The sequence below is a fragment of the Idiotropiscis lumnitzeri genome, chromosome 11 (genome assembly GCF_059441095.1).
Source record: "Idiotropiscis lumnitzeri isolate Australia: NSW breed Sydney's pygmy pipehorse chromosome 11, RoL_Ilum_1.0, whole genome shotgun sequence".
Classification (NCBI taxonomy): Eukaryota; Metazoa; Chordata; class Actinopteri; order Syngnathiformes; family Syngnathidae; genus Idiotropiscis; species Idiotropiscis lumnitzeri.
The window spans coordinates 8,416,706-8,429,967 of record NC_142401.1 but is presented as its reverse complement, the minus strand read 5'-3'; the positions used below and the strand labels follow the sequence as shown (position 1 = coordinate 8,429,967).

At 39.5% G+C, this 13,262-nt stretch overlaps 1 protein-coding gene across 2 annotated transcripts in view; it reads right to left on the bottom strand.

Moving 5' to 3' along the window:
* Nucleotides 1-13,262, bottom strand: part of LOC148327219 (low-density lipoprotein receptor-related protein 1-like) — a 95,724-nt gene that overhangs the window by 46,687 nt on the left and 35,775 nt on the right. For both annotated transcript variants that reach the window (XM_088308534.1, XM_088308535.1), the window contains exons 7-12: nt 7,573-7,735; nt 5,958-6,180; nt 3,181-3,370; nt 2,964-3,107; nt 1,244-1,480; nt 980-1,160 (exon numbers count right to left, since the gene is read on the bottom strand). In XM_088308534.1, the coding sequence (XP_088164660.1) occupies nt 980-1,160; nt 1,244-1,480; nt 2,964-3,107; nt 3,181-3,370; nt 5,958-6,180; nt 7,573-7,735 (1,138 nt within the window). The remainder of the gene's footprint in view (nt 1-979; nt 1,161-1,243; nt 1,481-2,963; nt 3,108-3,180; nt 3,371-5,957; nt 6,181-7,572; nt 7,736-13,262) is intronic.

Sequence of the window (13,262 nt, the reverse complement as noted above, 5' to 3'; positions counted from 1 at the left end):
GGGGACCACTGCCATAACCTGTACAACTCAATCTGCAAAAAAAATCTTTTAGCAAGCGTAGTGAAATAATGTGGCGTGCACAGCCGTATAAGTGGAGATGTGGTTCTGTTCCAAATTAATCAATCACATTCAAACTCACCTCTCATCATTTAAAGCACTTTTTGATCCCAAAATAAAGTTTATATTTTCTACTTAGACGTTTTGTAGTGGCACAAGCCATAATCTGCAGCTAGCTTCCATAGCCTCAGGCGATCTTTTGTTTAAAAAGTCATCGGATCGGCCAGGAGAAGGATGCAAAAGAATGTCCAATTTGTCATGTCATGAAAATGCGAAAATATGGCAAAAAAGTGACATCATCAAGAACTGGACATGTCTCCAAAATTGATGAACAGAAGAAAACTGACAAAAAATGTACAACCAGGAATTGGTTTTCCATAATTATTCATATTGAGAGCGTATTTTTTTTTAACATTATGCACATTACTCAGTGACTAAGGAGGAAAACTAAGTGAGAAGTGAGTAGTGAAGCTGCACAGAGCTGATTGAAATCAACACCAGCCTTGGTGGACCACATCAAGTGGCCTTGTAGTTATTATTAGGGACAACACGAGATGATGGGAAATGATTGTAAGCGAGCGGACTAAATGAGATCATGTGCCATCATTATCACTCAAAGTGCTTTCCATGACCACAAATAAGCACGCCCAAACAGCGACATTGATGGTGGAACTACTAGTTATTCCTTTTATCTTTATCTTCAAGCTCAGTAATTCACAAACTATGCAGCAGGGCCTTTTTTGCCAATGAAGCAAGAATTTGTGCACGGCATATTTGAACATACACAGGATAGACACATATTGCTCATATTTGATTCCTTCGCCTCCACAGCAGACCATTAACCGGATTCCAGGGTTGATTTTTATTTGATAAGCCATTTTATTGAGCAGAAATAAATACGTGCGCGTGTGTTCTCACTTACCCATGGAGAGGATCCACCACGATTGCGCGAGGGTGAGTCATTTTATCTTCAATGAGAGTCTTGCGAGTTTGGGACGCTTTCTCCAGCCGAGCCACGCTGATGGTTTTTTTGGGCCCGTCATCGGTCCAGTACAAGTTGTCTGCCATCCAGTCCACGGCGATGCCCTCCACCGTGTGGATCCCTGGGTGGGGAGAAATCAAAATGAGGTCTCCTCTGCTGCTTGTGGGAAAGGTTTTTTTTTTTTTTTTTGGTGTGAAAACCTACCTTCTTTCAGGATGGTGTCTCTCTCAGTCCCATCGATCTTCTGCCGCCCGATGATATAGCTGGTGGCATCGGCGAAGTAAATGAACTCGCTCTCAGCGTGAAAATCCAGAGCTCTGGGCTTCATCAGATTCTCGATAGGGATCATGTACTCATCTGGAACCTTGGCATTCATGTCCATGCCCCTGATGACCCCCGGGCGACCCTTCCCGTAGACAAGGAAGAGCTCGTGCTCCGGTTCTGAAGTAAACAAGGAGTCAACAGCAGCACTTTGAGGCGGAAATCATTTGGAGATGTCTGCTTGTTAGAACAAATGAGCAAATTAGATGCTAACTCAGGTCCGTTTTTTTTTTTTATTTTGTTTTTTTTAAGATAAGAAATGAATAGCAAGTGGTATTCAAATGTGTCTCTGGAGGAAGCTTTATGTCGCTTTTGAGATTCTTCAACATATTCATAGACACTGACCTCAGGAAGGTAATAAATAGGTATATGAATTTTAGTATTAAATAGAATAAAAAGCAGAACTCGTAGTCTGATGACAGGCGGGCTGGCAGTATGATTGTGACAAGGTCAAGGGAGACTGTCACATGGACTATCTGTTCTTTCTTGCAAAGTTGCGTATTGATCGACATCGCTGAAGAGACTTTTGTTCAGTGAAAACAACAGAAAGAAAAGCAGCTACTTTTTGAGTTGAATAACTTTCAAAATCCATCAGATTGTTTGCTCGGTATTGGTCAATAATCCCTTAAAGTGTGAATATTTGTCGAAAATGTACCGGCAACTTGACCTTTGCGACCTCGTACACGCTGAGTAAGGCCTTGCAAATGTTGTAATGTTCGATTTAAACTCTGCAGGGGAAATTCAACTCAGACTCCGCCGTATATTTTTGTAGCACACCACACAGAGAAATAAATCGTACGTCTGATTGGAATTGGGTGCACAAGCAGTGCTGCACCTCATGACAGAAGTCCAGAGCAGTTATAATAGTTTAGGATTTTTCATTTTCTTTCTTTTTATTTTCTTATTTATTTATTTTGTTTTTTTTTCCTTTTGTTTTTTAAAATCACTTAGTTTTAATTATTTTTAAAGCAGGTTTGTTATTTTTTTTATTAGTATTTATTTCCTCAAAAATGTTTTTTTCATGCAGGTTTTATTAGTTTTAGAATCAGTTTTATTTTTTTTTATTATTTGTCGAGTGCAAGATTGAAAACAAATTCTCAAACGACTGTTTGTCTTTCCTTCATCTGTACGGAAATGGCAATACCAAAGAAGTACCTTTATAATGTACCACGGAGGCTCATGTAAGACATTAATTGACTCGATAAAAATGGAGGACATTTTTGCTGCAATTATTATTAGTTTTTGTTAGTTTTATAAATGTAAAATGTTGGTTCAGTTATTTTTTTTTTTAAAGCATTGTTTTTCATTTTATTTTGTTACCCAGAATGTCTGTTAAATTTTAGTGTGAGTTATTTAATTAGTTTTAGTTATCGTAGCTATATTAGAAGAAGATTAGCATCTCTGGAAAGACTAGTTGCCATTTTATTTTGTCCACTCAAACCATTAACTTCAGTTTCAAAACTCAATTCCCTAAAGATCAAAGCTACTGTCATGCTCAATATCGCAGAGATTTTAAATTTGGTTCTGCGCGACATTAATAACATTCCCTTCCCTTCACACACCATTGAGTACATTCTGCTCATGGTTTCATGACGCCACTTACTTTTGCAAGACTTGCCATCACTTCCAAGGCTGAATCCGGAGCGACACCGGCACGTGCGGGTCTTGTGTCCGTTTCCTAGCAGACAAATGTCAGAGCAACCTCCCGCTTTCCCAAATTGGTCCACCTCACACGCGTGGCTTCGGACTGCACGGGAGTGAAAACATGTCATTCAAAGTGTTCACACGCATCGCTGTACGTGACAAAAGGTGGAGCGTACCAGGTGGTTGGCGTCTCTGATGATAGACATGCAGCGCGCCTCCCTTGTCCACACGCGTCACCACTTGGTAGTCGGGGCTGTTGAATCGATTGATCCGTATCACGCTGGTCTTGGGTTGCATGTTGGCGTTATCCGAGTTGGTGGCATACAGGTAGTTTTCAAACACGGTCAGTCCATACAGATGCTCGATCTTGGACAAGAAATACAGTTTTTCATATTATTTTACTCGCATTTTAAGAAATTGGCTTCATCCCGTGGCAGAGTCGTAACGCTTTAACGACCAGATATTCAAACATAAATGCAGCAGCACATGTAGACAGACAAGTTACAAACTCATCAGTCAATATACCAACATAGCCAGTGGGGAAAAAATAAATTAAAATACTGCACATTATTATTAAAGTTGTATCTGAAGGCAGCATTTTATATCCATCACCACAGCTAGGAATATTTACATGGTATCAGAGAACAGCTTTGATATGGGATGATACGTAACAGTTTACAGTGTTAAAGATAAATTGTAAAACAATTTGAGAGGGTTAATCCCATTTCAAATTGGAATTATCTTTCTACAAATGATGTACCTCTGAGAGTACGGGTTGTGTTTTTGCTTCCCAGATGTGAAATAAAAATAACATCACATAATATTGGACAGTGCCAAGTAGCAGAACGAACAAAACGAACGACAGCGCAGTTAGTCTGGATTTCCGAACCTACTGCAAAAGTTTCGCCGCGCTAGATTTGTCACGGGTGGCCGAAATGCAGCTTCACGCGTCAATGCGAGCATTTGGGGAATCCTGCATCAAGAAGTTCTATGGACTCCAGAGACGCCATAAACTACTCATCAGTGGCTTTTTCACGGCTGCGCTCTTGCATAATGCATTTGCCCGACTGAATATTTCCCTTAATACGCCTTTATCAGATAGAACCCGCTAACTTTCTGAGTCATACACAAATTATTTAACAGCATGATATCTTTTTGGAAATGTCCAGTTGTTTTCCTTTTGCAAGGCATTGGACTATTTGTCACTTTTCATCTACGGAAAAATCCATCCTGTGACTTGCTTAATGACGCGTAACAAGCTCCTTTAGTAATTTCCCTTTAATTAGGCTCAACTGACAAAATAATCATAAAAACTGTCTGAGATTGATATCAGTGATCATAAAAGACAAGAGAAACAGCATGCAAATATATCTATTTAATTTCTATACTGCTTTTCCTCATGAGGGACGAGGGCATCCGAAATTCTATCCCAGACTCTGACTTCAGACGAGAGGCAGGGTAGACGATGGAATGATCGTCAGCCAATCACACAGTTCATATAGGTGACACAGAATGTGCCTAATTAAAATCCAGTAGATGCGATGAAACAATCTGACATACAATTAAATGCTTCTTGTTTAAAAAAGAAAACAGCAATTACAGAGAAAAGAGAAAATTACAGAGACCCCAAAAACATCACAAACCAACTGTATGTCTTTCCTACACACATTTCATAGTCTAATACTCTGGTAAAGTAGCAAGTGGCAGAGGTTCTGTTGCCATGGTAACCTGCTGAACTCAACCATATCATGCAGAAAAGGAGTTCGGCGATTCAAACTGTCTTTAAGTTGAGAGCAACAAATGACAGCTTTTCGCTGCTCTCACAGGACAGAAATGATCGACAACTCGTCATCCAAAGCGGAAATGTAACGATACAGAGACACAGAGATGGTCATATGTCACAGGCTGTAAGACATGGTGCTGCTATGGTGACTCGGGGATTGCAAACCCATTATTTTAAGGACACCACTTTTTCTACCTCTTTTCATCCCAAATTATCCTTTGTGGAGTAGACGCAGAAAACCAGACAAGCTTTGAGCTACACTGGCAAGCCACAATTTAGTGGCTCGAAAACCAGCTCGATACAAAATGAATGCAGCTTTTATAACACTAGAAAAACATTTGTTCCTCTTTTTTTTTAACAGTCATAGGCATCAACATGTATCAATCGATTATTTAATCTTTTTGTTTGATTTGGGGAAATTGACGTCAAAAACGCTTGAGCTTGATTACCCGGAGATTATTTTTTTTTCAAGGTTCACCTCCCATATATATTTTTTTAACACAAGCAATAAATTAATCTGCATTACAATAAACAAAATCAGATTCATTCTACATTATTGTTTTGGTCTACGTTAAGCTTGCACTAATTCAAAGCAAACAATGCATGAATAAATGCGAAAGACGGTTTATGTACCTATTTCATTTATTGTTGTTAACTTACAAAACAAAACACATAAATTAATAAGTCAGTGCAGATACATTTATTGGATTGCTTTGCATTGTTAGGGTGTACCTAATGAATTGTCCAGTGGGAATTTCCTATTACTTCCCTCCGCTCCATATTTTAGTTGAGTTGGATTTTAAGATTTACATTTATTTAGTATTAGCTTCTAACATTACGTTGGCTCTAGGACACTGACAAGAGTGGGTGCACGCACACACACACAAACGCACGCACACGCACACACCACAGCATGGGGTTTATGTATGTGTGTGCATGTCTGTGCCCTGAGGCTTACTGACTATAAATGAAAGCCATTACTTCCCGCAGATCACAGTAAACGTCATGGTGACGGCTATCAGAAGCAACCCGCACGGAACATTAACCACCTTGATATTAGACACGATTAATCAGCTGCTCCGATGACAGAACGTATGCCCGCCATCTTTTCTGCGCCCATTCCTCACTCGGCAGACATGTGGAGGTGATCGTCGTTTTAGATGCGCTTACCAGCAGGCCTTGAATGATGGTGTGCCGGTTCTTCCCTTCATAGTCCACCACCTCGATGTAGTCCAGATAGGCATCGGCCCAGTAGACCAGCCTGCTGACCAGATCCAGCGTGATGCCATGGGGGAAGACAATTTTACTGTCCACAAGCTTGGTCCGGTTCTGGCCATCCATGTCGCATCGCTCCACCTTGGGAATTTGACCGTAGTCGGTGAAGAACACCTTTCTGAGGAGAGAAATGGACAAATCGTACTCATGATGGCTTGGCAGTGAAGACTTTGTAATATTATCAGCGGCAATTTTGGAGTGGCAGTGAGGTGGTGGTTTTGTGCCCTATGGAATGTACCTAGCAATCAGAGGCCATGTAAATATTTCATGACACCAATAAAAAAAATATTGCATGTTTTGATATGTATTTACTTGACAGTGCATAAGAAATTGGAAGTAAAAAAAAAATATCAGTCAGTCAGAATGCAATTATCTGGCAGTTTTCCCGGTGAAAAGGCCACTAAATACAAGAATGATCTGCTTTCATTTCCATCAAATTGAACTTAATACTCTCTGGGTGCAAAGAGTAGAAAATCAATATGTTGAAGTCATTTTTCAAGAAACATTTGTTTCAACAGCTGTTTGATGGGTTCCTCAAAGGAGCTGCCTTCCTATTGGAAGGAATTGTGCTTGTTTGGTCAGTAAAGACAGAATTTTACTGACAAAGTAGGCCGTTTACTGTCTGAGATTTATTTTAGGATGAGCCTGAAAAATATAGAATACAAATATATAAGATAATTTTAAGTTTTTTATTCTTAGAATCGTGCTTATTTCTTGCCGCATTTAACTGACTGAGACGGAGAACATTTTTTCAAAAGCAGAAGCTTTGTCGAGAGCAAAAGATGCATTTTCAGATTAGCTTAGCTTAGTTTAGCATTAGCATCACATAATAAATCAGTCAGTGGGTCCTTGCTTCCATGGTGCCAAATTTATATATGGATGATGGACTGCCGCAGTCTATCACTAAACAATGATAAAGTAGTGAAGTCATAATTACAGGAAATCCGAAAAACAAATCTAGAGCATAAAAATAATGCAAATGAAAAACAGTAACTGTTCAACCCTGCCTGCAAGTAAGTACCATTGCATACTTTTTTCTTAAATGGAAGTCAAACCAAAAATAATTCTTTGCAATAACAAGACATGGCATTTTGATTAATCTTTTTTTGTGAAATACGAGTTAGGCAGCGAAATCCGCCCATTTTGAGCCATCTCAGGGTGGCCATTTTGTCACTTTCTGTTTCCTGAAAATGACATCACAGTTACTCAAGGCTTAGGTAACAACCAATCACAGCTCGCCTGTTTTCTGAAGCTGAGCCATGATTGGCTGTTAGCTGAGCCTTGAGCAACTGTGATGTCATTTTCAGTCGACAGCACATGACAAAATGGCCGCCTGTGACATGTACAAAAACGGTGGATCTTACTGCTTAAATCATATTCCACAAATTAAATATTCATCAGTGGGGCTGCATAGAACACATCATTGTTCTGAATATTTGGGTTTGACTTTCCCTTTAAAGCTCGGTGACGTTGACTTTCGTGCCGATCAAGAGCAAGCCATCGCACTAACCCCGTGGTGGGGTCCAGGGCAATGCCTTTAGGGTTGTAGAGCTCCTGGTCCAGAAGGGTGACACATGTCTGCCCGTCTTTGTCGCACACAAAGATCCTGTCGTCCACGTCATCCACAAAGTAGAAGTTTCCGGTGAGCCAGTCGATGGCCATCTGCTCCACATCTGCGCAGAGAAAGGGAGGAGGGGGAGGGAGGGGGTGTGACGAAAAGCCACACTTATTTTTAGACCTTAAATTCCAGTGGACTTGTGAAGAACCTGATCCTATGATGTTGTTGTAAATACTTGTAGCAAGTAAGAGGTCATGAGTTGAAGTAAACGAAATGAGCCACCAAATGGCTGAGCAGTTATGCTCTGAACAAAAACGACCCATGTTTTCAGCTTTGGACAAGGACGGGAAGTTTGACAAATGAGTTGACAGTGAACAGCATCGAGCTGGCAAACATGTCAAGCGTGTTTCGGTTTCGAGGCCACTCAGGCAGGATGCTTAATGTGAATTAAACACTCCACGCAGACTTTATGAAGATATAAAGAAAGTTAGAGGGAGTGAAATTTGGAGAAGGAAAGACTAAGGCGTCCATGCACACTGCTGGATGTGGTGCACGGCGGCCACATGGGGAGGGAGTGGGTGAAGAGAAAAACAGTGGACGGAAAAAAAAAGATGACTGTATAAAACGACCCTTGATTACTTCCTTCCTTCCTCCAAACAGCATCGCAAGCCAAATGCTCGTCGAATACCTCCCAGGATGATGTCGTTTGTTTACTGTATTCTGTTTGTAATATAGCACTTGGTTCAACGTGACCAGTGACACTAGCATTACAAGTTTATGGCACCTCGACCAAGTTTGAACTATGAACAAAAATTGGAGGGAAAAGATTGATTTGTCTGGCCACCAGGGTTATAAAAGTTTTGGATGTTCCATCATGGTTAGTTTTTAAATTAATATTTGGAGTATATGTTGAGAGCAAGAATAAAAAAATTAAAAAAAAGGGCACTAAGTATAGTGTAATTTTAATCCTGGAATAAAATAAAATCATCCATTGTAACTTTAAAAAGGTGTAAAGTTAAATCATTTTAATTCTATAACAAAAGAGAAAAAAATGGTTGAGTGCCTTATTTTTTTGGGGGGGGGGTTAATTTCCTACGTTCCGGCGCATGACGAATAGACTGAAGAAATCATTTATATTGTGGTTTGCGGTGCACAGTTGCATTAAGATTAAAACAGCAAAAAGAAAAAAATGCCACATCCACGCAATAAATGTAATGGGTTCCTGCTCGCCACACTCCATAAAGTATCCTGAAAATTTATGATGTGTATTTCCTTTTTTTTTTTGCATAATCCTTAAAACCAACAAGCATTCATCAACAAAACTTCTCGCTTTGACATAGGTGAAAATGATGCGCGGGAGGGAAGCAGATCGAATCAAATTTGTTTTTTTATTATAAGAAAATAGAGTAAGAAATAACCATCGAGTTCATCATTCTCTTATCGAGGCAAAATTACTTAAACTGTCAAAGTCAGCCCCTGAGCCTTCTCATAATGAATACAATTAGAGTTTGAAGGGAACATGAGCTTGTGTATAACTTGTCATTGAAGACTAAATCAGATGTTTGGGAGAAGTTTGATGCGATAAAAGTCAGGCATAAAAACATTAAATGGCTTTGCTGCTTGCAAAAAGAGCGAATGGGATTTTTCATTTGCTGGCATCAAGGAAGGCACATGATGATTGCAAAGGAAACATGGTGACACTCGTGGGAGCTGGGCCGGAGCAACAATGGACAAGTTTAATGTTTCGGATTCATTCCAATGTAAAACTTGGGTGTTGAGGGTTTTTTTTTTTGTGAGCATACATTAATGGCTTTTTTTTTCAGTTTGTGCTTTCTATTCACATGAATGAGGGCTGACAGGTCAGTTTTGTTAGGGAGCTTGATGGTTCTGGCGGATGTGGGTTTGACCTGTGCAGGATTTTGCCATACTCTCGTTTCTCCACATTTCAATAGGTCTCTGTTTTGCATAAGGCTGATGAAGTATGCCGGCTGAACAATAGCTCCATGCTATTCCAACGGCTGTAATGTGCCAGCACTGTTCAAAGACCAGGATGACCAAGCATTAGCATGGATGCAAACCAAAGCCGGGCGATTTTGAAAAATAATCTAATCGCTAATCTCCATTTTTTTTTTTTCTTTAACATTGCGATTTAATATGTATTTTTTTTTTTTCAAGGACCTCTCCCCATGTATTAATTATATAAATGTTTTGGTCTTATACGTTAGGCTTACACTAAAATAAAAGCAAATGAACATGTATACTTGTATAAAGGATGGATGGTTGGCAAGTTAGCCAGCTAGCTAACCAGCCAGATATCTTACTAGCTAGGTAGCCAGCCAAATAGCTACCTAGCAAGCTAGCCAGCCAGATAGTTAGATGGAGCCGACTGACCAACAGATATGAAGCATTTTTTCTCCCCAAAACTACAGCCTTTGCGATTTGAAAATTGCATTCTGCTATACTGCCACATTGAATTGATTCCAATTAATTGTTCAGCCCTAATGCAAACCACATTGGATGTGAACATAAATGATTTTTTAAAAAGTGGGCTTTAAAAGGGGCATTAATTGCGTGCAAAGTATTTGACAGACCTCAAAAGGAGAAACAACATGTTGAATTGAAAAGTCCATTGGGAAGCTTAATGTTAAAGATCAAAATGATGTTTCACATCTGCCGGATCACATTTGAAAAGTGTGAGCAACAGATAGAAAATGGAATGGCGAGGAGGTCTTCACAAACCACACGACGTCTATTTTTACAGCTGCCATGAGCTCTGCTCACCCCAGAACTGTCCTCACACAAACACAAACAGCCCAGATATGGGGCTGCAGTGGTGCAGCAGGGGTCCCGGGTCAGCAAGTACTGGGTTGTTTTCCAGTGTGAGCTGGGTCACTATGATGATGAAGGCAGACCAACGTCCCCATTTCTCCAACAGAGACCGAAAAGCTTTGATAAGGAGGAAATGACTAAGCAGATTCTTTGGCAAAAAACAAAAAAAACAAACTACTTTTACCAACAACCGAGCAATAAATCTGTCTCTCGTTGCAGAGGAGTTGTCGGTGTTGCAAGTGTTTTGGTTTGAGTAGAAGTTGGCGAAAAGGTGTAAGCGAAACCGACAAAGGAATGAAGCAGAAAGGAACAAAATGTGAGGAAGAAAATAGAGGAGAAGCTGGGAGGGAAAGGCAGATCTGATTTCCACCAGGGAAACTTGGCCATTGTGCCGCATTTCTGAGGTTTATGGGAGTCAGCGGCCATAATCCCAGAGGTGCTCTTAATTTTTAACACACAGTGCTCTGTTTAAACACTTCCAGCTGCCCCGCGACACACTGATTCACTGATTAAGCCATGTATAAACAAAAATACGAGAGAAGGAGATATTCTGAAAGGAGCCGCTGCCATTTCTCCCCTCCCGCGTGTGTCGTGTTTCCCCTCCCCGGTATGGATTCATTAGGTTGCACTTCATTATGAGTTCTGTCGATCTCACACAATAAAGACTCTGAGCAACTTAATTAAAACGAACAGAATCCGATGCCTCTTCATCATTTGCAGGCATCTGGGAGTACATGATTGACCTTAGAAGTAAAATAAGATGCATAATATATGCGATGGGAAAGTTAACGTTCTCTCTGAGGCTGGAGGCGGACAAATTTAATCGAATTTGGAAAAGCTGGAAACTTTATTTGACTTCATATTGGCATCCTGGGGGACCGCCTTCAATCACAGCTACGGAAGTTGGAATGATATGTCGTTGTTACTCTCTTTGGAAGCTTTTTTTTCTTGTGGGAATATTAACAACGCGTTGACAAGAAAAAAATTGGTTAATTTAACTGGTCAAAATAGATGTAAGGAAGCAAACCATTGTGCTCGGACCCAGCATTGTTTTTGCTCTAAAATGGAGGATAGTCAAAGTCTATGTTTATTTTATTTCTATTATTATTATTACTGTGTTTTTTTTTACTTTTGAGACTGTACCATGAGAGAGGAAAATATTCAGTTTTTTACAGATGTTTATGGAATTTTGGTAGAAATGTGTACTAAAAAAAGAATTATTGAAAAAAAAATTAAGAAGGAAAACAAAAAAGCACAATTTGCATTTGGAATTTTGGGAGATTCAGCGGAAGCATCCTCAACATCCAGGTTGTGTCATTTTGAAGCATATGGTTTTGATTCAACTTTGTTTGAAGGTCTTTGCTCAAAATAAGACCATGCGACTTTCTTAGCTTGTCTCACTCCATAGGACACTCCCTCTTCCACAGCTGGTCAGTATGTCAAATGGAAACACACAAAAAAAGTCAAGAATAGGAAAAAAAAAACAGTATATGTCTTTAGATGCTAAATGCTGCCAAAGCTTGCAGACGGGAAGGAAAAGAAACCAGAGACAATTTAAAACGTATGCACAGAGTTTTATTTTCAGTGAAGGTGAAGGTGTGCTTGTGCGCGTGTGTGAATGGGGGAACAATTTGAAATGTGCTGGCTGGCTTGACTTTTACAGCACATGAGCCCGTAAGGAGATTTCAAGGCGCTGTGTGTGTGTGTGGCGGGGGGGGGGGGGGGGGGGTGCGTGTGGGGGTGTGTGTGCGGGGGTGGGCGTGGGGGTGAGTGTGTGTGTGTGTGCTGATCAGAACACGGTGCAGGCTGTGCAGGGAGGGGAGCAGGTCTATCCTGGAGGCTTAGCGACAGCCGTGGGATCAGTCCTCTTGCTCACAGTGTGTTTGTTGAACCCATGTTGGTTTCCTTTGAACGATTCTCAGTAGGGGAGCTCTTAGGGTTCAAATGCCATTACTTACAGTACTTGAAAATAAAATATTGTCGTTTTGGGGCTTTTTTTTTCATATTCCCCTGAAATTTGCACTGATAAGAAAATGTGAACTTTCTTCTTTAAAGAAAAACTATTTTTTTTCTCTAAAATGTAAAAAGCATTTTATGTGTAACTTTTCATAAAGATGTTCATATTTGTGCACAAATTTATTGATTAGCTATGCTTCCGCTGGCTTAGACGATGTGTATTACCCACATTATTTCATACATATATTAGGGCTGCACAATATATCGATAAAATATAGTCATCGCAATAATGGCCCGCCATAGTTGTGTTGCAAAGACTTGCTCAGAGTTTCCTATACAATTTTTTACTTTTATCTAATTTTGACTAATCAGATGTACGGGAACTTAAATGTGCATCACCATCAAATAGGAAAACAGCCAGGGGGAATTACAAACACAATAGAAATTGTATATAAAAATATAAATCTATATAATAAATATGGATAAAAAAAAAAAAATAAAAAAAATATATAAGTTATTCAAATTAATTGGCGTAATACACAAAGCCTGCTTATTTTGTATTTTTTTATTACATCGTAAAAATGTAATGTCATTAGGGACATGTTAAATATCGCAGTAAGATCGCAATATTCAAAACCCAAAAGGAAGGCAGCCTGGCATATATAATATAATATATTATAATATAATATTATAATATAATATAATATATAGACTTATTATTATTATTATTATTCAGCTAATATAAAAGGAATATTCATCCCGCCTCATGTGTTTTTGTGTGATCCAATGAAATAGGAGTGATTACAAACGGCAGGTTTCATAACACTTTGAAGGAGAAACTGAGACTTTCATGCAGA